A 26,977-nucleotide genomic window follows, 5' to 3' on the forward strand; every position below is an offset into this window, starting at 1 on the left:
ACAAAGCTCAAGTGCAAGTGTATCAAACATCTCCACATAAAACCAGGTACAATGAAACTATTAGAAGAGAAAGTGGAGAAAATCTTAGAACACATAGGCACAGGGGAAAATTTCCTGAACAGAACACCAATGGGTTCTGCTCTAAATTCAAGAAACAATAAATGGGACTTAATGAGATTACAAAGTTTCTGTAAGGCTAAGGACACTGTCAAGAAAAAAAAATGGCAGCCAACAGATTGGGAAAATATGTTTATCATTCCCACATCTGATAGAGGTCTAACACCTAATATATTCAAAGAACTCAAGAAGTTAAACTCCAGAGAACCAAACAACCTTATTAAAATGGGGTACAGATCTAAACAAAGAATTCTCAATTGAGGAATATAGAATGGCTGAGAAGCACCTAAGGAAATGCTCAACATCTGTAGTTATCAGGGAAATGCAAATCAAAACAACCCTGAGATTCCACCTCATACCAGTCAGAATGGCTAAGATCAAAAACTCAGATAACAGCAGATGCTGGCAAGGATGCAGAGAAACAGGAACACTTCTCCACTGTTGTTGGGGTTGTAAGCTTGTACAACTACTCTGGAAATCAGTCTGGCAGTTCATCAGAAAATTGGACATAGTACTACCTGAGGACCCAGGTATACCATACCTGGGCATATACCCAAAAGATGCTCCAACATATAATAAGAACACATGCCCCACTATGTTCATAGCAACCTTGTTTGTAATACCCAGAAACTGGAAAGAACGCAGATGTCCTTCAGTAGATGAATGGACACAGATATTGTGGTATATTTACACAATGGATTACTACTCAGCTATTAAAAACAATGACTCTATGAAATTCCTAGGAAAATGAATGCTTATAGAGAATATCATCCTGAGCAAGGTAACCCAGTCACAAAAGAACAAACATAGTATACAGTCACTGATAATTTGATACTAGCCCCAGAAAACTCTGAATACTGAAGAAACAACTCACAGACCATATGAAACTCAAAAAAAAAAAAAAAAAAAAAAAAAAAAAAAAAAAAAAGAAGAAGAAAAAGAAGAAAAAGAAAAAGAAAAAAAGAAAGGCTAAAAAGTGGAAGTCTCCGTCCTTCTTAGAAAAAAAGTTAGGTGTATAGCACCCTCTCAGAGTGGGGTACACCTAGACCTTAAACCATTAATAACTCAAGAGCTAAAAAGATAGCCTTATGGCATTTTTTTGGTATTTAAAAATCATTATGTTTTATCTTTACACACCAAGAAAACATTGACTTATTTTCATGTTACATTTTATTTTACATGTACTTTATGCTCATTGTAACTAGTAAGATTTCAATGCATACTATCAAACCTTTAAAAAAAATTAAGTACTGTCAAAAATATATCCATATAGTTTCATGCCAAAATTCTTTTAAAAATCTCTACATGTATCTCTGTTTTTCTTTTTTAATAAAGTTTTATGAAAAAAGTCAATGGTAGGTTTTGACTATGAACTCCACTCTTAGTTGGTGAAAACTATTACGTAACACAAGTTCACTGTGAAAGGATATGTGGAATGCTGTAGGGGGTTTCCTAAGCTTGCTGAGGATTTGGACTGTACATACTGAAGAGTATGTGTATGTTGCCTTGTCACCCTACTCTCTGAACATTGGAGTAAATAGCTAGTGAGATTGGCTAGGCTGACTCCATGATAGGCTTCAGATTAGCACTCCAGGAGACTAGGCCAAAATCTGTTTCCACAAACTGGGTAAGTCCAGGCAAGTCAATTGCTAAAAAATACCCTGTATGCTTCAGGCAGGTAGTCAGACACTAGCCTACCACCAGAAGCCACCCCTCTGCCTGGCCTCAGGCAAGGGCAATGTGTCAGTAACAGTTTCCAGACATTCTTTAATAGTTTTCAGACTTCAACAGGAACAGTTTTCCACACATTCCAGTAATGATTTGGGAATGTCTGTAGAGCCAATAGATAAAGATAGAGGACACCTACCTAGAGATATATCCAATAGATTAAGATAGAGGACACCTACCACTCTCCAGAATTCCCCTAAAGTGTTTTAAATCAGATCTGAAAGGTCACTGGGGTGTCTCCATCTTGGTAGCAGCAGACCCCAACAAGCTGGACTTCTGCAGAATAAAACACTCTTTACTTTTGAATACATATTTGAGTATGTTCTTTCTCGAATCATGGACCCTTACAGTAGAAAAATGTAGGGAAGTGTAGAAGGAATGAAGGGCCTGAAGGAGGAGGAGTCAGGAGGTCCCCAATGATAAAAGATAATGATTTTTAGGCAATCAATGTTTCTAACTATCCTGTTCTCTGATCCTCTTAATGGTAAAAGATCCCCAGGCACTTGTATTCCTGAAGACTGTAAGATGGCTTCACACTGTTGTTCCTTAAGCTCAAAATCCTCCCATTGATTTAGAATGTGTTGCCCATGTCATTCAAGGTAAAACTGAATTTCTGTATTACCATGTGTTTTTTACTTTAATATCAGTGTGTTCTAAGTCGTCATCATCATCATCATTAATATCAGTTTTCCGACTAAAGGGAAAACCAATGTACATATTTTTGTATATGTCAGTCAAATCACTGTATGCAATACAATAACTCCAAAATACGTATACTCTTTCATGTCCCCTTGAGATTGAAGGAAGAAAACAAAATGAAGGACACATGGGGTTCATGGTAGAAATGCAGTCCTTCTTTGAGATTCAATCCCCAATAGAAACCATGACCTTGAGGGGAGCTGGATAGCATAAACTGTTTCACATAAGGTGGGAAAGACATAGTTACAAAGTCTTACAACAAAGAGAACTATGCAGGAAGAGCAGGTTATGAAGAAACATGTGCTAGCTCATTTATGTGTGCTAATAGATATTAAGGGCTAGATTTAACCAAGCCTTTCGCAGAGGACTGATAAATGGAGAAGGACCACAGCTTTCTAAACCAGAAATGTACTTGGAAGAGCCAGAAATGGCTGGGGCTATGGCACTGGGGAGCTCGGCTTTAGATCCTGAGAATCTAACTCTTCCCACCCAGATGGGCTACAGCATCAGTTCCAAGTCCAGTATTCGCTCAAGTCTCTGATGCCTTTGAGATATCCCATATTTCCCCTTGGGTAACATTGCTTGGTTAGCTTCCTTCTGACTTCATCCCACTGGTATGACAGCTGACTGCCCTATCCTCACCCCACACAAAAATATGTAATATGTTGCATTTCTTTGTAAACTTGCTTGGCATAGCATATAGCTTGTGTCAGACCTCCAGGCCCCAGTTTTTCTTCATTTTCTCATCTCTTGGCTTCCCTTTATCATTGTCTTGTCACTGATGAAGCATCTTCTGGAGACCACATCAACTAGGAGAAAATTGATATGCCAAATAGACAAGTTCCAGATACTCTAAAGTTTGTGGTTAGCTCTTACAATACAATTTCTTCTAGACTACAGGAAGCCCAACTGGCACTTGCAGACCTGATTTGGATAAAAGTAATAAAAAGAGACTAGATGAAATCCAGGCCATCCTCTTCTTGTTTCTAGCAATGCTGATGGGAAATGGGATTGGGCAGACTCTGGATTAAATGCTGGTCTTTTGGTGTTATTGAGGTTATTCAATGCAAGCCAGCCTCATGGCTCACCACACCCACAGGAAGTTTGTCTGCATTCAACGATGAGATGGGAGCATTTTAGGGACCTTGTTCTCTATTTTTCACAAAGGATATTGAGTAGACTCTGTATAGGTAAATGAGAGCTTGGGAATATTGCACCTGAAAACTGTGAGGTAGAAAATGCCCATTGTTCCTCAGGCTCAGAGTTATATGCTTTATTCAACATGTACAAATGAACCCCAGTTTTCTTGTTTGAAAATGCTGTTATTAAAATGAAGAGAAGATATGACGTTAATAGTGTTAATGCGTTTAGACTTGTCACTCTATGAGGTACTACTTCTGGCATGTCGTTTTTAGCATAAATGACAAAGCAAATACAACAAAAGTCCTTTGTTTTCCATTTCTTCCTATGAGTAAATTCTAAAGTTCCTCATCAGATGGAGCCCTTCACACTCCCTGTCTTAAGATCATTTTCACCACTGAAAATAGTGGGTTTCATATCTTCTACTGTATCCATAGTATCTTTCCTAGACATATCCCCAAAATTACCATCTTCAATCCAAGGCCTCTCTGTTGTGATTGCTTTATTACTATTTATTATTCTTTGTTTTAAAAGTGTGTGAGACTGGGGGATTCCTAAATCATGATGCAGGCACAAGGACAGGAGCTGTCACTCTCTGCACTCACATATGAAGCTGCTCATGGTGGTGTGTGTTTGTTGATCCTAGTGCTAGGGGGACAAGCAGGTCCCAAACTAGAGCTTTCTGGCCAGACAGTCTAACCAAACAATAAAATCTGAGCTTAGGGAGACACCATGTTTCAGAAAATAAAGTGAATGGCAACTGAAGAAACCATGATTTCTGACCTCTGGCCTACAGGTTCACAGACTCCACTAAGAGTTCCTGCACACAAACATGGGAACATGCACAATCAAATAGATACATAAATAAGCTTTCGGCCTAACAGCTTCTCTTGGCAATTCCTTTCTTTTTTTGAGGACACCTGTATATACTTAAAATCTAGAACAAAGCTTACAGCTTGCCTGTGCCTTTCCTGTTAATCCGTTTTATGTTAATAGATGTATTTGTTAGAGCAATGCTGTTGACAACTAAACAGTGAGTGCTAGAACAGCACCAGAAACACACATGACCTTGTGCAGTTTTCAAATGAAAGCTTTGAGTTTCTAGTCTGGTTTGAAAGTAATGAACCAGTTATGCATAAACTGTTTCTGCTGTAGTAACAGATAGGTTTATTTTAACTACACCCAGAAGGTTATAATAACAATTAGGTGCTCTAAAAGGCAAACTCTAAGAGAGAAAAGCATGAGCTTTTATAAGTGAACAGAAACATTGGTTAATAAAAATGCTATTAACAAAAATAAGAGTAAAAATAATCAGATACAATAAAGACAGGGATCTAAGTTCAGGAAAATACTGTTGTTATGCTAAAGCTGTTGAAATCTTTGTCATAAAGCCATTTGTGATCAAATCGAAATTAATACCATTGTCCTGGTGGCTGAATCAAAAACATTTCTAGCTGTTCCTCCTGTTTGTGTGACACAACTCTACTACTGAGACTTCAGTGAGTTAAAATTCCTCCAATCTACATAAGAAACAAATTCAACATAAGACTGGGGTGAACAGTGTGCCTCTCAAGTAAGCAGGGATGCCTAGATTTCAACAGTGGTCATGGGTACCACTGGGCAAATGTGCTCATGTGTAGTCCTGGACAGGAGGGTCTCACAATGTGTGACTGCCTTTTCCCATCATGGTAACTGCCTTAGTGAACTGGAGGACTCCACGGTCACTTCCTCACCCCAGGCCTTGTGTTCATCTCGCTCTGCTATCTCTATGTAAATTACATACAAGGCTCAATCTTTGCTATCGTGTGCAACATATCTGCTATTATGACTATTTAGTCATGCACCTCATATTATCTGACCACAACAGATGGTCAAAAAAAAATCTAGACTTACTTATTTTACTTTTGTGTAAAAATTTGACTCTTTCTATTCTTCAGTATTATTAAGCTATGAAGATTAAAACTTAAAATCTTGAAGAAATACCAGAAATGAATGTCTTATTTTACCCTGGTCCTTACTATGATTAAAGTATTGCAATGTTCTGTTTTTTAAAGAAAGACATTACATGACATATATTATGAAAAGGAGAACTTGATAAGAAGCCAGAGTCTTGGACCAGATAGCATTTGAGGAAGGTGTGAAGGACTGAAGTGTAAAAACCACATTTTGTTCTACAGTCAGCCTCTGTCACACTCAACTACTCAAAGTTGATGATGCAGTGTGAAAGTGACAATAAGCAAGAATTCGAGCATCCTAATATTGCGGTGACCTTTTACTCACAAAGCTTTGGTTTGAGGGATTCTACTAGACTCTTTTTTTTTCTTAGATACACTAAACACTATAGTCTGTGGTTGATGATGGAACCCTAGTTTGTTTACATCATTTTTCTTCTAAATAGTAAATCCCAGCAAAGCTTTAACATGTTGCCCCATATGCATCTGAAGCAATTCTCCAAGTACTCAAAGGGGTCTAAATGCTGCTATATGCTCACTTCCAACCTCAGCAGATCTTAGCAACCTGTTCTAGATTCTTTTTGTTACCTACAACATAAATTTTCCTTCTTCACTCCCCATCTTTCTCCTCCCAATTTCCTTTCCCTTGTCCTGTGTAACTCAGACACAGTCTTGCACTGTAGCCCAGGCTGATCTCAAAATCACAATTCCCCCAATGAAGCCACTTGAGTATTGGGCATTACAGATCTATGGCATAGCATTAGGCTTTCTCTTTTGTTTGTTCCATTTTACCATTTTTTCTAATTGAGTAGTAATTGTATAATTGAAATATATATTTAAAATTTTTAATTGTATTGATTTCTTTTTTGTCCAGCAGTATATCACTTAAAATTAAGGAGACTACAGCAAGCTGAGCAATATATTTTATCACTGTTTTAAAGACTCTTCCTCTTCTGACACAGATAAGTGTACCGATTTCTATAATTTTTTTTCAATAAACATATCCTGTGATGCCCTCTCATGATTTTTATATAAATGGCAGCATTCTGGAAGCACCCTGGCAGATTCTTCTTGCATTATTTAATAATGTGTCCTGAAAATGAAAACAATGGTACATACTGAAGAATCCTTTTCTTTCTTTCTTTCTTTCTTTCTTTCTTTCTTTCTTTCTTTCTTTCTTTCTTACTTACTTACTTTCTTTCTTCCTCCCTTGCCCCCTTCCCTCACTCTCTCTCTTCCTTCCTTTCTTTCTCCCTTTCTTTCTTCCCATGTAGCCTGCACTGGCCTGGAACTCACCATGTAAAATAGGCTTTTGTGGAATTCAAATCCACAGAGATCTACCTGCCTTTTCTGCCTGAGGGCTGAGACTAAAGAAGTGCACCACCAATGCTGACCTTCTTTATAGCTTAATAAAATTGCATGGAAGGACAAGTGAGATGGCTTTGTGGGTGCCTGCTGCCATTCCTAATTACCTAAGGTTGATTCCCAGGACTCTACAGATCTTACATCTTGTCCTGTGACCATGTGTGCAGTACCATGCCTGGTTCATATCACTTTTGTTTACTCTGTGTACACTAAACTCATTCATATTCCCTTGGTTCCTATTTTCTGAGAGGTTTGCATACGCTCTCTAACTATCATATTTTAATAAACTCACTCCTATATCTGACTTCCTGTTCTTTCTTCACCATTCCTTGCTTTGTTTTTACTCATTAATTTTCCTTGGACTCATTGTACTTGATATTTTCTTTTTCTTCCTTGTTTCAGAATCATTACGCTAATGATAAGGGTTTAAAGCTTTATGTCATATTCACATGAAAACCCATAAAATACACCAGCTCACTTGCATTACTATCAGCACCTCCATTGTAACGTGATATTTTTTTTTTGTTCCACCTGGACATTATATTTTTTTTCATCTGGTTGTTAATTTAATTAATTAACTTCTTCATTTAATTTTCATCATAAGCTCTCTTTTTTTGTATTTTCTTCTTTCTTTTAGTTATTTTTTCTGGTTTTGGTAAGAAACAGAACTTCCTGCCATCCTACACACACACACACACACACACACACACACACACACTTAATGAGTCCTTTTAATGAGATCTTGTAAGTGACAAAACTGTGTGTTCCTCTTTTGGAAGGAGAGTAAAGTGGAGGGGGATGGAACAAAAGAAAGATGGAAAAGAGAAAAAGGAAAGAAAGGAGTAGAGGGATTGAGGGAGATAGAAGAGGGTGGGAGTGCAGAGGGAGAAGGAACTGCCATTTTCCTTGTAAGTCACTATCAACTCTCACCTTCCACCTCCTACTAAGTGAAAAAGTCAGCTTTAAGTCAAATTAGTACCAATAAAAGCCAGTAAGTTGTCTTCTTTCTCTAGGGTCTTTGAAGATTTCTCCTTTAATCCTTTATATTTCGCATTATTACTGTGGTGTGTTTAGATGTGTGGGTATTTTATTTATTCCATGTTGTATCTGGGATAATCTGTGCCTCTTACAATACATAGTTTTTCAATTCTGGAAAATTCTTGGCTCTTAACACTCCACTTTCACTCTCTGACTAGTTTCCCTACTGTGTTGTTCCAGGGCCTTTTAAACTAGCTCTGCGATTTATGGCTAATGTGAACACACACTGGGCAGCTGTGGAACTGCACCCTTATGTCCAGTGAACTTTAGTTTTCTAGGATATTCTTAATTAGCCTATGTTGGGTGCTAGAGCCTTACACTGTAGCCTACAACTCTAAGCCTCTTCAGCTAACTGGCAACTTCCTTGTTTCTATACCATAACCCAGCAAAGGGGAATGAAACTTGTAATGGCTGAGAAAACTCATAGATCACTCCCATGTCTGGGCACAATGCCACATGCACTGCTTTAGGCTCTGCGATGGCTATTCCTAGTTTTCAACTTCACTATATCTGGAATGAACCACAATCCAGAAATAGATGGAACAGCTGTGGTCAAGATATTGGGACTGAAAGACACAAGCTTTTGTTCCAGATCTTGACATGTGATTACACACAAATTTGATCTGGATCTTGAGGCATAATGACCATGAATGCTTAGACCTAGGCATGGTGGTACACACCCTTAGTCTCAGGAGACAGAGTCAAACAGATCTCTGAGTGTGAGGCCAGCCAGGGATGTAGGGAGTTCCAAGTAAAGAATAGCTTAGGTCTAGGTGTGGTGGTATACACCTTTAGTTCGGCCGATATCTTCAGATGGTGGTCCTTATGTGCTACATAAGGACTATGGAAGAAGGAAACCTTCCTTCTTCTCTCTGCTTGAACTTACTTGCTAGCACATCTGTTGGGACCTACTTCTTCAGAATTCCAGCTTATACAGAAGACTATCTAAAGTACCTAGCCTTGTGGGACTGAGAAACTACTAGATTCTTGGACTCCCCAGTCACAGCTCCCCATTATTAGAATAGTTGGACTGCAGACTCTAAGTCATCACAATAATTTCCCCTAATATATAGAGACATTTCATAATTTCTATGATTTTAGAGAACCCTGACTAATACAGGAATTTTTAGGATGGCTATTGAGGAGATGCCTGCTGAGTATGAAATGTTTCCCAATGTTCAAAGTATGGCTGGATTAAAAGGTTTGAAAATAAAATTACCATTGTATGGAAACCATCATTTTTAAAGGGGTTACTGCTTCAAATGCTACAGAAATTAAAATAAATGCCTTAGCAGCAATTTGTTAATTGAATGCAGTATGACTTCAAAGTAAGTTACCAAGCCAGAGAAGTAAGTAACAGCAAGGTCAGGTCTTCAGGGCCATAGCAGGTTGTCTGAGAAGTTTAGTCGATATGAGTTTGTCTTATGAAATGCTCTGATCAACTTTGTTCCTTTTTGTATAACGATGAATCAGAAAAGGATAGAAAGAAGGTCCAACTTCCGAGATCTTCCTCCCATGAATACAGGAACTTACAGTGAGTCTGTCCACATTGAGCTAATGTGACTCAGACAATAAGAACAAGAGGGCAGCTAAAAATTTTAAGCTGCCTTGACTAACTCTGAAGTCAGACACTTTTCTTCTGGGGAATCTACCTGGCGACAGCATTTCAGACATACTAAAGACATGCTAAATGGTCTGAGGATGACGAGTTCTCAAGAAAAGTAAATCCAGCCAGATGATTGTGAGTCACATTGAAATAGATTTCTTCAGCATAGTGTGTCTGTGAGGATTTACAGTGCTGAACAGTGTTATGAATCCCCTAAAGAATCGTATCATCTCCCATCTTTAATTTTGACTAAGAAACTTCTCTGCATGCAATATTTAATTATTTCTTACTTGAAAAGTACATATTTAGTCTAACACTGGAGCTAGTGCAAATAACAAAATATTTAAAAAGAACATCTTTTTTCAGGCACAGGGAAACCTGTCTTTCCCCAACCCTTCCATAATAGACCAAAATGGACTGAAGGCACAGTTCAGCTGTGAGGTTTGGAAGTTGCTGGGGTGAATCTCCAGTTCCATAGAAACAAAAATTTGGTACGAAATGCTAAGCATCAAATAAGCATTGTCCATTACACCACACAATCTAATAAAAGCTAAGTAATATAAATAGTCCTGAGCATTGTGACAGTGCAGTACTATGGGTAGAATATATTTACATTCATAGTGCTACTTTGTATTATCTTTGTTTAGCTTTGGACATCAGGTTTCAGTGTGTAACCCCCACTGGCCTTGCACTCAGAGTATACCCGCATTTGCTTTTGAAGTGCTAGTCTTAGAGGTGAATTACAGTTGGGTGCTGCCACTACCTGCTCTTACTCCCAGTGTTGTAACTCATTTACAGTGATCATTTTTGTCACCTTTTTGAGAAGATGCACATGATCAAAGTTGGGGTAAACATTTACAGGAGAAATTGTATTATAAACTGTTCTCCAAATGCATTAGAAATATACATGGACTTAAACCCATTGAAAATAACAGGGTGGTTACAATAAAAAATTGCAAGCAAATTCCTATGGTCTGTGAAATTAAGTCAATTAGGAGGGATTCCAGGCAGTCTGACACTGCTGGTGGAGTCATGGCTCCAGCTGTACAACAATCAATGGATAAATGTAACTGGTTAAAAATAGCAGAAGGTTAGTGGGGGTAGGCTCTGGCTCAGCTTGTTCCCTAAGCAATGGAAATTATGGTATGAGTGAATCCAGGGTATCAGAAGGCAGCATCAGAAGAAGAAACCAGACTCCATGAGTCTCCCCCAGGAAACGCACACCCCAAACCAATACATATTCCTCAGTGTGTGTGTGAATCCTCATGGGTAAACATGTCATCCTCTTCCTGAGAGGGCAAAGTGCCAAAATTTCTTACCCATGAGTTTAGAAATCTCAAATTCCAGAAAAAACATGATGAAGAAAATTTAAGAAGTGGCTTTGCCTCAGTGAAGGAACAGTAGTCAATGTAAAAAAGCTGAAGATGAGTGTATTCTACAGACACTTTGACCTGGTTCTTGATGGAACCTTGTAATCTCATTACTTGGAAGTAAACCAAGCTCAGACATGCAGTGAAGACCTTCAGAACATTAGCCTGGAAGTTGAGAATAGTTATAGAATGATGACATCATCATTCTTTGTCATGGCATTATAAGAGTAAACAACAGGAGATCAAACCAAATGGATTGGCAAATAGTGACGCTCAGCTCAGTTTGTCCATAACTTCATTTCAAATTAAAACAGTAACAGTGAAATCTATTTTTCTATTATGATCAAGCAGATTACACTATGCTTTTAATAACCTCACAATGAATGTATTTAATTGAAAAGTTAAAGCTGATTTTGTAGCTTTACCTAATTACCCAACTAGACCCTCTTGCCATCTAGTGGTCTAACACACTTTAGCAACCACTTTGGGGGTAAAAACTGGGGTCCTAGCAGTCAGGGCTCATGGGAGCAGAGACAGGAATGGTGTAGGATTCATGGGAAGAGCAGGCACAAATGTTTAGAGCAAACACACACATTCAGTCACAGACCTCACTCCTACATCAGTGATAGATTGGCTCTAAAATACTCTTTCAGAACCACTCTTGCCCCAAAGTGTTAAGAGCTTCATTGAACAAACAAGCTACTACCATTGGAAAGGGGGTTGGTCTACCTCACTTTTTTCCCCCAAAAGTCAATTATTTCTTAATTCAGTCACTTGCTTAAGATATTTTCCTAACATACTTTTCTGTTGCTCTTTATCATTATGATCAGGTGAATAGTCAGCATTTGTATACAATAGTGGCTAATCAAATATTGTGGAGTTTATCTGAACTTATAGAAAACCAGAATTTGGTCTAGATAAAAAAAAAAGGAACAGGCTTCATTCTTAAAAAACAAGGATTTGGCAGACAGAAATACAAGAAAAAATGTCTACACAATTAAGCTGGCATCTGTCAACCGAAATCCTCAGGGTTTTAGAGCTAAATAGCAGAAGCAAATATCCCTTGGGGTCTCCTTAGCTAAAATAAGACACTGCATCTCTTGATTTTTATAGGTAACAAAGCCCTATGCTTTCTTTGCTTCTGTAGGCAGGTCATTTGGAGAGCCCATTCTAAACACCTTTAAAGAACTACACTATCAGGCCATCCTAGACCACTAGTGGAATTCTGTTCTACTGATGGGCTTTTGCTAAACTCATCTCTGACTTTGCATTGTTAATTTCTCTAAGGATGTCAGAGTCTAAACACAGTGGATATCAAGTCTCCCTTTGATATATTTTTCAATAAAATAAATGAGAAAAATAATGAGACATTGGTTTACATGTTTCAGTGCAGGAACAGTAGGAAAACCAGAAGAAGCAAATTTTAGAAAATCAAACATGTGAGGCTCCAAAATTTGCATCAGGAGCTGAAAAACATTCTTGCAAATAGACATTTGTTTAAATTTCCCACAGAAAATTGTGAAACATGCTCACTTTCTACATGCAAATCTCTGAGACGAGAAGCTATGAGATCTTACCTATGATGAAAAGAATCTCCACTGCAATGTCACTGACCGTTGTGCTCCGAGTTGTGGACAGATCCTCATTGCCAATGAAGCACACGTTGTAAGGGACGGTCACAGCAACATAAAACGTTGCCAGCAAAATGAGCCAGTCCCAGCCAGCTTTAAAAGTGCTGAAATGCAGCAGGATGAACTTGGACTTTTTTGCATCGGAAACCTTATACTCTGGAAATGCTGGTTTATCTACAAACACATTCTGTGGATAAAGACAAAAAGAATAGAAGGGATAAAGCAGTATGCACTTAGAGATGGAGACTGAATAGCCTGGGATATCAACACATTCAACATCAAATAATTACAAGTGACTTGTAGGGTTCTCTATGATGCTAGTCTCACAAGATTCTATGAAAATCTCGTCTCATAGGGAAAATGCAGGCTGCTATAATATCATAACCTGCCACTGCAGAAGAATGTATGGAATTTTAGTCATGTATAAGTGTACCATAGATAATTATGGATGGTATACAGTATTGATAATAGTAATAAACAACTGTTACTGGTTTATGTGTTAATAATTTGCATATCAGAGAGTGTTCATATATGGTTAAAAACCTTACTGTTAGCATTTAGTATTATATAAGCTATAGGCTCATTAATCTTCTGGTGAACTCATTGCTGACTGGTACATTGAATGAGTGACCAGAAAATGTATTGGTTTGTACACATAAACACAGATGCTTAAGGAGGTCAAAAGAGTGTGTTCTGTCTCTTAAAAATAAAGTTACAAACATTTATGAGAAACCTAACATGGACAATGAAGACCGAGCTCAGTTCTTCTGTAGCAAAGGTATGTGCTCTGAGTCATGATAACTCTGAGCCATCTCCAGCCTAGATCTGCGATATTTATTAGCACCATCTCTACAGGGTTTCTACAACAAAGAAACTACCCTAATAGAATGTCTCCTGCCTGGTACTGGACTAAAACTAAACAGTAATCTTTGTTATGTGGATAGTATTGGGCAGTTTTGTGTGTGCGTATGTGTGTGTGTGTGTGTGTGTGTGTGTGTGTGTGTGTGTGGTAAATAATCTAGATTTTAGTCATTCAAAATAAAATAAAAGTACTTATTATCTCAAATGTTATCGAATAACATCCAGTTACAAGTATAATCTTATGCAAATATAGCAGCAAGGACATGCTTGTGGGCTCATAGGCCTAACACAGGCTGCACAGGGGTGGCCTTCAGAGAAGAGATTTACCTAACTAGCTCAGACCTGGGATTCTGCTGATGTCAGAAAAGATAGCCTCTCTCCCCTCAAAAAGTATAGAGATGACCAACATTCTCCTAAAAACAGTCACTTTCTTTCCTCAAAATACACTGGGTGGTCTATGCACTGTGGGTGTTGATATTTTTAACTGGAACACAAAGTTCATTATTTTGATTAATATGGATATATTCTGAAACAAAGAAGCCATTAAGAAGGAGAGAAAATGTTACTTAGGGGTAATTATTCAAGTCATGGAGGAGAAAGACAACATTCAACACACAGATGATCAAACAGAAACTAGCTAATGTTTTTGATAGCTGATGAAGCACTTTGCTTTGAAAGCAGTCCAAAAAGATGAACAATTCCCTTGTTTCTATGAGACAAAAGGAAACTCAAAAATAACATGTGTGGAAATTCCACAAGCCTGTGAGCAAGTACTTATAGACTTTGTTTTGACCTCAATTAATGAGAAACTCCAGAAAGGTAATGAGAACTTAGATTTGAAGTTTAAAAGGAGAACATTCTGGATACATACGTAGCTTGTCGCTCACAGTGTGGTCTTGTCTCAGTAACTGAAAGGAAAGCAGAGGACTATAGGGTGTTCAGGAAGGCTCGGGCTGTTGGACCCCTGGAATACTCATAGACATAGTACTTGGTACTGTTAGTTCTGGCCCTTGTCTAAAGGCTTGGGTTCCCAATGTGAGTCTATTTTCTGCTACTACATCAACTTAAGTCCCACAAGCCTGTTATACACATGCTCCACAGTGGGCCACTGCTTCCCATCTAGATGGTTGGTTAGAACAACTGCATTGTTTTTCCAAACTAACTACTTGGTAGCTGAGGCACAAGTTCCAAAGTGGGGCTTTGCCATGAAACTGAGATAATGAATTTCTTCTTATATTTGCCGGGTATGTTTCGAGGGAGGGGGTTAAAGCTCATTGTGGGCAGAGAAGAGAGGGTTCAGGTCCCCAAATACTCATCTCCCAAAGGTTGATAAGATACATTGAATTTGTCATGGCATATACATGATTTGAGGGTTTATTTATTTTGTTTTATGCGATGGAGTTACAGGCAGCTGTGTGGATGCTGGGAACCAAACCCAGGATTTTTTCAAGAACAAATGCTCTTAATTGGTGAACTACCTTTCTAGGCCTTCCCGTGATTGATTGCATTATAACTTTATCTCTAACATTTACAGTCAGAAATTATTGAGATTTACCAGAAGCACTTTGTTTTTGTCCTCAGTGCCTTTACCATTTTGTTACAGAGGCTCAGAATGTACCTATTGGGTACGTATGGAAAGGTGTTTGATTTGATTTGTTTCACACTGATTCCATTAAACTCTGTATGTCAGACAAAAGATGGAAAATACATAAACAAGTTTAGACGTGAACTGTGTGTTGTTATTTTCATAGACTATTCTAAGTGTGTACCTTAAAGTTCTTGTTATAGCATGGCATTTTTAAAGGTATACTTAGAATGCAATGCATAGCATGTTTCACTTAACTTTTGAAGCATTAATAACTCAATCCTGCACACATTATTATGCAGTTTGTAATAACACAGAAAGACTTTACTGCAACAGAATTTTAAATAAAATTCTCTTGAATCAAGCAAATTCTTACAACCACAAAAATATGCATGTACATAAAACTGTGCAATAGATAGAAGCCGTAGAGAAATTTCACAGTATTTATAACACTTAAACATATGGATCCTCTCCATGGGATAAAATAATGTTGAATAAAGTAATAATAGATCTCGAGGAGCTGTTATTTATTAATTTTGAGGGTCATGCTTTAGGACCTATAATGTTTTAGTCTATTAATTTGTGTCTGGTGAATTATCCAAATGCATTTGTTATCTCGAAAACCTAATTAATTTTTTTTTCTAAAATATTTTGCAATATTTGTTTAAAACTTGACTATGGATGCACAAAGTGGGTAAGAAAATGTCCTTACACTGGCCATGCCCGACACAGAGCCTGTCATTAATGGTACTGATTAGGGAGGCCTCTTCCTGGTGATATCCAGACATGGTTAACATCCCTGTCTCAGACTCCCAAGGGCTGTCTTCTATGACCTGCATAAGGAACTTCAAAGTTGGTTCAAGAAAACCTGAGACAAAGTTCTTAGCACAAGAATATATTTGTCCTAGACAGACAGAGGGCAGGAATGAGAGACAAAGGCAGGGGAAAGAGGAAGAGGCAGAAGGAGAAGGTAACAAGGGAGGGGGAAGAAAAGGGGCAAAGAAGAGGGAAAGGGGGTATTTATTCTTAGAAACAAAGAACTGACTCTGGATCAAGAGGAGAAAGACATGATCCATAGGCAAATGACAGTTTATAATGGGAAAATCCCATGTAAAGATGAAGTGTTTAATTTTAATTGGACATGTTAATTAGGTGAGCCTTTGATAGCTGGACTTTAATACTTAGATAGCTGGACCTTGGTAATCAGCCTCCAGAGGAGAAAGTGGCCATATAAGGAAACAGACCTTGGGGGATAGCTTTAAGAATGTAATTTTTAACAGTTTTTAGCAAGGTAGAAGGAATGGGAGAGAAGGGTAATGCCTGCCAGAGCCATGTTTGCCATTGTCAGGCTGGCCAGAGTCCCCTCAACCTTGATTTCTGATGGATAAATTTCTCATTTCACAGAGCAAGCAGTCAAAAATCAAAAGGAAGTAAAGTCTTTTTCTTGTGACTTCCAGTTGTACGTAGATCCTAAGTTAAAGGTATTTCATGCCCTCAAACTTGAATACAAGCCTAAAGAGCTCTGTTTCCTGTGATTGCAGAATAGGATCATATCTGGGAAAAAGCTGTTCAAAAACAAGACAATGATTTGAGAAAGAAAGTTAAGACCTGAGCCACTTAGCTGATTCTTCTGCTTTGAAGAGTTTTAATAAGTTGGAGTTTTCCCCATTGTTAAGATTGAGCTAATATAAACACCCTTGGTACTGGTGTGCAGTGAGTATTGAATAATAGAATCAATGGAAAGAAATTTAAATTGCTAGTGTGATAAAGTGATAAAGTGTGTGTGCTCGAATCAGTTATGGCAGCTTAAATTACCCTAATAGTGTTTTGACTGTAATTGCAGGGCCTTTTCTCTCCTTCCCCCTCTCTTCCTGCTGTCTGATCATTAGCTGCTTTCTATCCTGCAGAAAAGGGCACAGTGACCGCGGCCAGAGCAGACTACACCTGGTCTCTGGCTTCTGAAGTTAGGACTCCTGTGGCATTATGGTCTCTGAGCTGATCAGGCTTTCTTAGTACTACCCTCACCTCTGAGGTTTATACTTCTAAAATGAACAACAGCAATTCAGTAAGTCACTAAGGAGTGAGAGTTATGAGGTTTTCTTTTTAAAGATGTGTTTATTATGTAAACGCACTGTAGCTGTCTTCAGACACACCAGAAGTGAGCAGGAGATCTCATCACAAATGGTTGTGAGCCACCATGTGGTTTCTGGGATTAGAACTCAGGACCTCTGGAAGAGCAGTCAGTGCTCTTAACCACTGAGCCATCTCACCAGCCTGACTTATGCATTTTTAAATACAGATTTTAAAATAATACTTTAAAGTTTATCTAGAGGGGAACACAGTAAGGCTCAATAAATGCAGTTTAATCTCACTGAGACTTGAAGTGAATCTCACCCAAATGCTTCTCAACTGAAGCAAGAAGATAGTGTGACTTTCAGCATAATCAGATCTCTTCATGTAGGTTATACACACACGCACAGGTGTGGGCTTACACACACACACAAACATAAAACTGCATAGTAAGTTAGGACAAAAGCCCAAACTACCACCCTCCACCAAATATGTTCAACTCTCCACAGCAGTGAATGTCAGAGCATCCAATGCTTGATGAATATTCTCAGGACCTGAGTGGAGTAAGACACTGACGGGGACTTCCAAAAGCTACAATTAAGTCAAACCCTAGGTTTATATACCTTTCTATGTTCACTATAAGCACAGGAATTGATACTTTACACACCAGAAGGAAGGCTTGTTTCATCAAGACATTAGGTCTAAGGAAAGATCACCATAGTGCTCAGTCTGTAAAAGAGGATTGGGAAGAGCCCAGTGTCCTCAGTTCTCAGGACATCTGGAACAATTCTAAAGTTGCAAAGGAGTTCTGTTTGCAGGATGTGACTGTTTCTATTTCCAGTGACAAATTAGACTGAGAGTTCAGTCTTTCACATCTAGTCATCCTTAGTAAGCAGCCATAGAAAGTAGCCCTTACCTTTCACTAAAAGTGAAACTTCTTATAGAACTTACTCAGGGTAACTTGCAATTTTCAATGTAATGCTCCAGTGTCTGAAAGTTCCAGCTGTATTGTATGGAACACGACATTTTAAATGGAGTGATTACTTTTATCAGCTCATGGTTCTCCTGAGTAAAGGAACTAACGGGAATGGGAACAAGTGTAACCTTGACACTGAAATTAAATTTAAAAGTTGTAATTGACCGACCATAACTCTGAACAGGACCCACGACACTGTCCTGTTTCTCAAAACATAGTTTGCCTTCCGGGGCCCTCCTGAACAACGGTGCACTTGCCACAACACTGTGATCTCTGTAGTGTGCAAGCACCATAATTGCATTCTCTCTACAGAGATGCCTCATACTGATGATGTTTCCAAGTGCAGATCAGAGCCAAGGTGGAAAAAGAAAGCAAAGAAATTTAATAAAGAAGTAATTGGAACCATTCTTTAGTGGATCAAGAGTTGCTCTCTAGGGAGACTGGTGTCCACAACGCGTACACATGGCACCTACATTATTTATTTTCAACTTGTTCTTTTCTCTTCTTTGCAGGTGTCCTGAGATGTGATAAAGGACGGCTCGGCTCCGTCTCCGGGCTGAGTCAAAGTGGCTTCCTGCTCTTGATCTTCCTTTGGCTCTGTCTGGAGGGAAATAAGACTCATAAGACACCAAAAATGCAACATTTCAACTCAATAACAAGTTCTCACAGGTCAAGTGGAAGAACACACAACTTTTTTTTTTTTTTTTGTATTTTCAAACACGTATGATTATTTGCTGGCTTCTGATGACATTTAATTTACTTTTAGATGAAACTAATTTACTTGTCTTTCATCATTATATTTTCTGTATTGTTACTGAAACATCAAAGTAAAATGTGCGTGGGAACAGAAGGATGGGGAGGGGTTTAGCAAACACCTGACTCTGCCTCCAGTTCGTTCGTTCATACCCTTACTGCTAACTCTACTGAACACTTAGAAAAGCTTGCTTTCCTAGGTAATTTCCAATGCAAATGTAAAAGTCACATTTGTAATTGTTTTTGTGTCAATAGGAAGTTTGTATAATAAAAGTGTTTACACATTTTTCAACTAGAAAACTTAACTGTCACCTTGACCCAGCCTAGTTTACTATCTCTCTATTGTGAAGTTAAAAAAACATAATAACTAATTCCTTGAGAAGTCACACAACTTATTTTGATCACATTCATCCCCAACTCATTTCTTTAATTCCTGTAGTTTGTTTCTATCTCCTTAAGTCCCTTAATTTTGTGTTTTCTTTTATCTGTTTTATTTAATAAACGAGTGACTTAAATTGTGGTGTCTGTTGTATTAAGTATTTAATCTCAATCTGGGCTTTCTACTCCGGTCTTGATCATTCAGTTCCCTGATAAAAGTACACAACTTTTATATTTATAATAACCCTTGAATACATTAGATCTGGGCAGATATCTACCCTCTAAGCTATTAGAATCTACTTCTCCATCAATAACCCCAAGTTATATCTTCTGATGTTCCATCTGAGCTTTTAAATCCAACTGACCAGTCCTCAAGACCATGTTTTCAAGATTGTTACTTCATGTCTTCTTGTCTTCTCTTCTCTCTCTCTTCTCTGACCCAATCCTGGAAACTAAAAACTCCGCCTATCTCTCTTCTGTCCAGTTATAGGTTGACAGCATCTTTAATCAACCAATAGTTTTATATTAAAAAGCAAGAACATATTGTTCATGCATATTCTCTCATTTTTGGAAACAACTAGGTCTTTGACTATTTAGCATTACAATACATAGCAAAAGACCAAACCTCAATAGTTGTTCATATACTTATGGTTGTGGGACCATCCACTGGAATATGGTGAATCTATAAGGAGCCATAAAGAAAACTAATTCTCCCTTCCCCAGTAGCTAACAACAGCCATAGCTCCTCAACTAGGTGTGAAGGCTCAAAAACTGCTTTTTGTTCCATACAAGAGTGTTGACCTGTGCAGGTTTCATGCGTGCAGCTAAAGCTGCTGGAGATTGTGAGTGCAGTGGTCCTGTCTTGTCCAAAAGACACTGTTTTACTCTGGTTCTCCCTCACTTTCATCGCTTACAGTCTTTCAGCCGCTCCTCCTTAACGTCTGTTCCCACTTCATTGATGGCCCTTTAACCTTGGGAATAGTTATGATATATGTTTTGTGGCTGAACACTACTTACACGTACACAATAAAATTTGAAAAACCTAGAGTTTCTGCATTAAACACTGTCTACTATACAAAGAAATTTCTCTGGTGAGGTGTGATACATGCAGCAATCTATTGTTAAAGATTAATATCTTTATTGTTAAAGGGGCAAGAACTTTGAAGACAGCTTAATAAATGCATATTAATGGGGCATATTAAATGGGGCAAAATAACATTACTAAGTTCACCCCCTGGGACTGAGAGCTTCCCAACCATGTGTCCTTGAATAGATTTTCAATATTAGGCATGCGTTTCATTCTCAGAAGCAGGTTTAAATCCACTAAGAAAGTGCTTGGTTCACCTATGATATCTGTGTTTCTCTTGCATCTATGGGTGTATCTCGCCATTCTGGTTGTTATTGTAGTTTGTATGGTTGGTTCATAGTTGTAAAAGACCATTGTTGATTTGTTCCCTGCAGAAGCCTGCACAGCAGTACCATATAGCCTAGCATACTAGACAACAGGAGGGAAGCTTCCTGGAGAATATCAGCTTGTTTTCTTCAATGTCTTCATGTTAGCACAAATACTCATTTCTTTTTATATTTATGACTGGAATTTTACTATTTGATTTGATTTTTATGTAGTTAAAACTTAATATTCTTATGCTATCAGACTTACGAATTTGTTTGCTTTTGGTGACTAGACATTATGTTTTGAAAAGCCAAAATCTTTTCACAAAAAAGTACTTTCTTCTGATGTTTGTCTTTTTGTTCCAGAACTTTAATTTTTTAATAAAATATACTACATTACTATAGATTCATATAACTACCAGAAGATTAAAAGCCCAAACGGAAAACACTCAATGACTTATTGTAATTGGTATCTTCATGTATTAGTATGGTTCTTACATGCCTTGCTTAATATTGTTAGTAAGAGTAAGTGTAATTCAATGTACAAACAGTCTTAGATTTGGACAGTGTTAATAGGAATTAGGCAAGACAGGCAAACTTCATCTGAAACATAAATTAGCTGCACAACAACAAGCATACTAAGAATGCTATTAAAAAATCAACCAGAGTGCACAGTTATGAGTCAGTTAGCCTGTTCCCTTTTATGAAGAAATCTAATTAATAGCTGAAAACTTTCTAAATGAAACAGTAATTGCATCACCTTAAGAAAGGCCCTCAAAGGAGAATGTCAAAGAAACATATTTGTTTTAGTCTTTTGAAGCAAAATATATTCCCTAAAATCTGTCATTACAGCTAAAGCCTTCACACAAGACTGCCAGTGAAAACAGTCCATTTACAGGACCTAAAATCTCCCTGCTTAAAATGTTTTTCAAAGATATTTATAACATATACATGTGAACATATCAGTAGACACATATGTCTATACTTGTGCAAATAATTACAAGGAAGTCAAATGCCCTTATAAATTGTTATAAGTTTCAATTATGGCATGATAGAGTGTTATAATCCCAACTGACTAGACTTATGTGAATTAAACACAAAATGAAAGAAAAAAATTCCCGTCTATTACTACAGAGATATTTCATGATCACAGATTTTAGAACACAAGCAATGGAACATTGCAGACATCATGGCAAGACTTTTTATTGTGTTTGCTTGGATTCATAACTACAGTGTAATGTGTAATAAAATGTAAGTGATATAAAATGATATGCTACGAAAATGACACTAAGTGTCAAAGTGGCTGGGGAATGTCATCTCTAGCTGGCCTATTACATCCCTTATTAAGTGAGGTGTATGCTGCTTTAAAAAATAGTCTAAAGTACATATATTTTGCATTTTAATTTTGAATTCCTTTGTAACAAAGCCCACCAAGAATTGAATAACCACTCAGCCCCACATTGTTTGACTACAAATTGTGAGTCATGGGCAGAGCTGTAATTTTTTATTACTGTTATGAATTATGATGTAAATCTCTGTGTTTTCAGATGGTCTTAGGTGGTGATTCCTGTGAAAAGGTCCTTTGACTACCAAAGCTATCGCAACCACCAGGTTGAGAAACACTGCTCTAGATTAAATGAATATTAGGATAAAGTTAAAATTGTGAGGACATTCACTAAGTGAGGAAGAAGAAGAAAGACTGCACTATTCACATTTTTTTACCATCAATCTTTTTTAGACATTTTAAAGGCCAATGGTATGAAACATTAAGGTAGCACATGACCCTTCTCTAGTCATTTTTCAGTGGTGGGAGTGAGAGGGCAGGGAATTAGGTCTCATGTCGCTTAGGCTGAGCTTCAAATTCTAATGCTCCTGCTTCTAGCACCTAACCATGGAGTTTACCTTTGTGTTTCATCACACGAAACTCTGGAACAAATAATTATATTAATAGCCTTCTGATAACAACTCTAAAGACAACCAGTTTCCAAATTAGGTAAGTAAGATACAACAGGAAAACAATGTATAGACATCTTTTTACATAGGCAGAGAAGACTCTAAATAAACCATTAGCAAATTGAATATAAAAATTAATTTAAAATTATACCATTTTCATTCAGGTTTGTGAATGAATGGTCTCACCTCAGAGAGTCTTTTAATATTAAAATGTATATTTAAATACAGAGATCCCCTGATCATTCTACTAAATATGGCTATGGAACTCAATAAATATTCTCTTAAAAAAGCCCTGACAGTCAACAATCATAGCAATTATCTCAGATCCGATAAAATTCCACTACTAGTCAGGAGTACAATTTATATACATACATATATATATATATATATATATATATATATATATATATATATATATATCACAATTTTTATAATTTATCAAGGACAAAAATAAAATATTGAAATGAAAAATAAGTCATTATTAAAAATAGCAAAAGTATAAAAATGTAAAATAAAAAGTAAAGATGCTTAGTGCCCTCCATATGCACCTTTGTGAATTTTCCCCTATACTTTTTTGTATTTATTCACTATGAATTGCATTGCATTAGGATATGTGTATAGATGTTAGTTTCTAAAGTATTGACATAATACATTTTTACCAAAGCTATAAATATTAGTGGTGTAAAACAGGAAATCAGTTCTCTAATGCTATTGTCCAGGCATAACTACACATTTTGATAATTTCTGTTTTGTTTTTTTCTCTTGAACATTTCTTTTCATTTTTGTTCATGGAACACTGACATCATATAAAAATAATCAATGTGAGATCAATCAGACAGCACAGATATAAAAGCAGTTTATGAGGAAAGCATGTCACCCCAAGAAACCTTTATAAATTTTATATTTTTATTTCCTCGTGGTTGAAATGCTGAATAAGCATCTCCTCACCCAGTAACTGTGCTTCTGTGAAAGGGAAGGAGGAAAGACTGGAACTGGGGCTGGAGGAACACCTCAGTGGTTATGGAAAGAAGACTCAATATTAAAAAGGGCTGGCTGCTTTCCCACAGGACCTGTGCCCAGTTCCCAGTACCTCCTGGAACTCCAGCTCTGAGGCAGCCGACATCCTCTCTGGCCTCTGAATGCACCACACAAATGGACATATACCGAGACATGCATACAACATATAAATAAAGAATAAGTATTTTTTAAAAGCATATACAGAAATCCAGTGACAGCTGGCAAAGCCCTTGTGCTTGCTAATCTTCTCTGCATAGCTGAGCCAAAGGACAAAAGAAAAGAAAAAACAAAACAAAACAAAACAAAACCAGGAGGGCACAGTTGGCCTTCTGCTTGCTCACAGTCCTCAGTCCTAAGCGCTCAGTCCAAGTTGAGCTCAAGCTCCAAGAACTGCATTACCTTGAAAAGGGCCGAGTTTCTCTTTTAGAACACCCTGCATTCAATATCCGGTGCACATGGGGGTATTACAGGTATGTCATTGAAGATTTAGTGCTGAACCAAAAATAATAATCAAATAAAAGATGCCTAAGGGTATCCAGTTTCAGCTAGATGGGAATGAATGTAGAAACAGTAAAGACTCTTGTATGCAATGCAATCTAACCTGGTCCTTCATCCAGGCTTCCAACAGTTCTCTCCATAAGTTTTTGCAGTTGCCACCCAAAAGATGTTTAACACAGTAAATGATATGTACCACAGCATCCCTTCTTAGCACATGTTCTCTGTGAAGATACACAGAAAACTAGTGTTCAAGTGTGGATGTGGGGTGTGCTAGTTACTATTAGAGTATGGCATAGAGAATATGCTCCAGAGAAGTATTGCCAGAGAGATGACCAGGAAGACAGAAAATAAGGAATGCTGGAGGGACATGAATTAATGTGGTTAAGGGAAGGCAAAGTGCTTTCTTCCATATTTTAAAAGTTAAAAATTTGTGCTAATTTCTGAATATATCATTAATAATTCCTGGGGAGTTATATGGGGTATGAATTTTATGATTCTCCATATATAGTAATTTTAACAGCATTGAAGATGGTTACTCTGATAATGTCACAGAAGCTATATGTGAGAATTTTCAAATAATCAGAGGTCATACTGTATCTTGCCAACTTTATCTTACCACCTTGCGCCATATAAACCAAGAAAGGATGGCCATGGTTAATACTAAATTTTGATAATGTGTGTAAACTTCAAAGTGTGATGTGTGTTACAAATTACACACTGGGAGACAGCATTTCTCTCTCATCTGGCAGGCACTCTGTATATATTAAAACTTTAAAAACTGACTATGAAGGAAGTAAATGCAATTGGAAAACAAGCAAGAGACCTGAGTCCTGTACACAAGGCTTAGAGGTGTGAATTTGGAAAGGACAGGAAGACATTAACTCGCATCTGCTGCCAGAGATGGAGGAAAAGAGACGACATCGTCACTGCTCAAGGTGAGAAACCTGTATCCTGGCAGCATTGCCACTGTACTGGGAAATGTCGGGAATGCTTTGGCCATTTCTAAACACTATTTACACTCCATTTGCCACTGTCATACATGAATAAAATTTATTGTTAATGTATTCACCCATTGATCTCTCTCAACCCTTTTTCATCCCACCACTACACATCCTCTTTTCCCACATAGTCACCCCTACCTAGTCACGTTTTATTTGTGGGTACAGGTCCTCTGCAAGAAACCATAGCTGCCGTTCATGATTGCAGTGTCATATCCCTCAGACAAAAGTTTTGTTTGGATATCTGTCATTTTTTACAAATAGACCTAAAGCACCATTTTCATATAAGCCCATAAGTATATGATTGGAAACTTATCCTAGAGAAAAAAAGGCATATGTTCCACCTAACAAAGCTTTGAAATAACTGCATTATCTCTCACTTGGGAATGCTTCAACAAACTGGGTAACAAGAGAGGGACAGACACAAACAGATAAGAAAATAACTGAGTCAATGAGGCAGAAAAATAGAGTGTCCAGGGTGGGCTGTGAACCCAGTAAAGTGATAGGGGAAGGACAGCTCAGGGAAGTAGGTTCACCTTTCGGTAAAGCCTTTTGTATTTGCATGATCCTCGGTTACTTCACCAACACACACATACCTACACACATACCTCTACACACAGATACACACACACACACACACACAAATACACACACACACACACACACACACACACTCACACACACACATACACAATCAACCTAATTAAATAAAGATATATAAAAGGCAATTACCGATTAAGAAAAAGTTAATGTTCTAAAATACCCAAAAAGCTGGGTTTTGTTTGTTTGTTTGTTTGTTTGTTTGTTCTTTAATGTGATGTGATTGCTCATGCCTCTAATTCTAACATTCAAGCTGTAGAGGCAGGAGGATGAGAAGCTCAAGGCCAGCCTTGGCTACAATGAGACTCTTTCTCAAAACAACCTTTGCGTTTGACTTGGGTTTTGCTTTAATATTAGTGTCAGTCAGCTCTGGTAACTCACCCATGTTTGTAATGACAGCATGTAGAAAAAACAAAAGATTTGCTTTGAGCTTTTGGCGAGCCTGGGCAATCATGTAAGGCTCTGTATTGGAGATAAAAAAAGGAGGAGGACTTTGTGCTGGTGCAGCTCCTAAGAGATGCACACATGACTGAACTGCTGTCTAGGTCTTGGCAGTACACAGTCAATTACATCAGTGGCAGCCACTGCGGGAATGGGACAAAGAAGGATAGAGGCCTGGCTGTTCAATCCTTAAACCATCCTGGGAGCAGGCACTTACCCTTCACAATGAGCCTTTTCTTCTAGACTGTGTCCACTGTTAGTCTATCTTATGAAGGATGTTTGGTGAGTTCCCTTAATTGCTTTTAACCTTGAGGAACCCAAACAGTACAAAAGTCTGGGACTGGTTCTACATGTATAGTGGTGCTGGCTCTGCTTGTAAGTTTGTGGTAGATTGAATGAGGTCTTCCCCTCATTCCCCTTCCTCTCAACTCTTATTTTTAAAAAGTCACAAAGAAATGCTCTTCTTACATAATCAACTCCAAGTTTAGACATCATTACCCCTGTTTCTTGCTATAAAACATATCACAAAGTTTGCATTTATATATGTACATGTGAAATGTGTGTATTATGTATCTATGACTCGTGTGCCTTGTGAAACACACAGATGTAATGGCTTACTATTTTTCTCTAATATTTAAAACTGAGACTGACTCTTCACAGATGTGTCTACTAATTTTCTCCAGTGGATGAAGCACAAGTGAAGAGGAAACCTTCCCTGAGCAGTTAGCGTGGCAGTTGACATTTGAACTTCTGGGTTTGTATCAGTCTGACAGGAGTTTCTCTTGACAGTTACACATCTTGAGAGAGTC

The 26,977-nt window shown here is 37.8% G+C and overlaps 1 protein-coding gene across 1 annotated transcript in view; it reads right to left on the minus strand.

The window, feature by feature from the left end:
- Positions 1-26,977, minus strand: part of KCNH8 (potassium voltage-gated channel subfamily H member 8) — a gene marked incomplete at both ends in the record, with an annotated part of 386,577 nt that overhangs the window by 158,057 nt on the left and 201,543 nt on the right. The window contains 2 exons of the mRNA XM_080917518.1: positions 12,593-12,833; positions 18,612-18,739. Of these exons, the coding sequence (XP_080773644.1) occupies positions 12,593-12,833; positions 18,612-18,739 (369 nt within the window). The remainder of the gene's footprint in view (positions 1-12,592; positions 12,834-18,611; positions 18,740-26,977) is intronic.

This window comes from Micromys minutus, assembly GCF_963924665.1.
Source record: "Micromys minutus genome assembly, chromosome: 5".
NCBI lineage: Eukaryota > Metazoa > Chordata > Mammalia > Rodentia > Muridae > Micromys > Micromys minutus.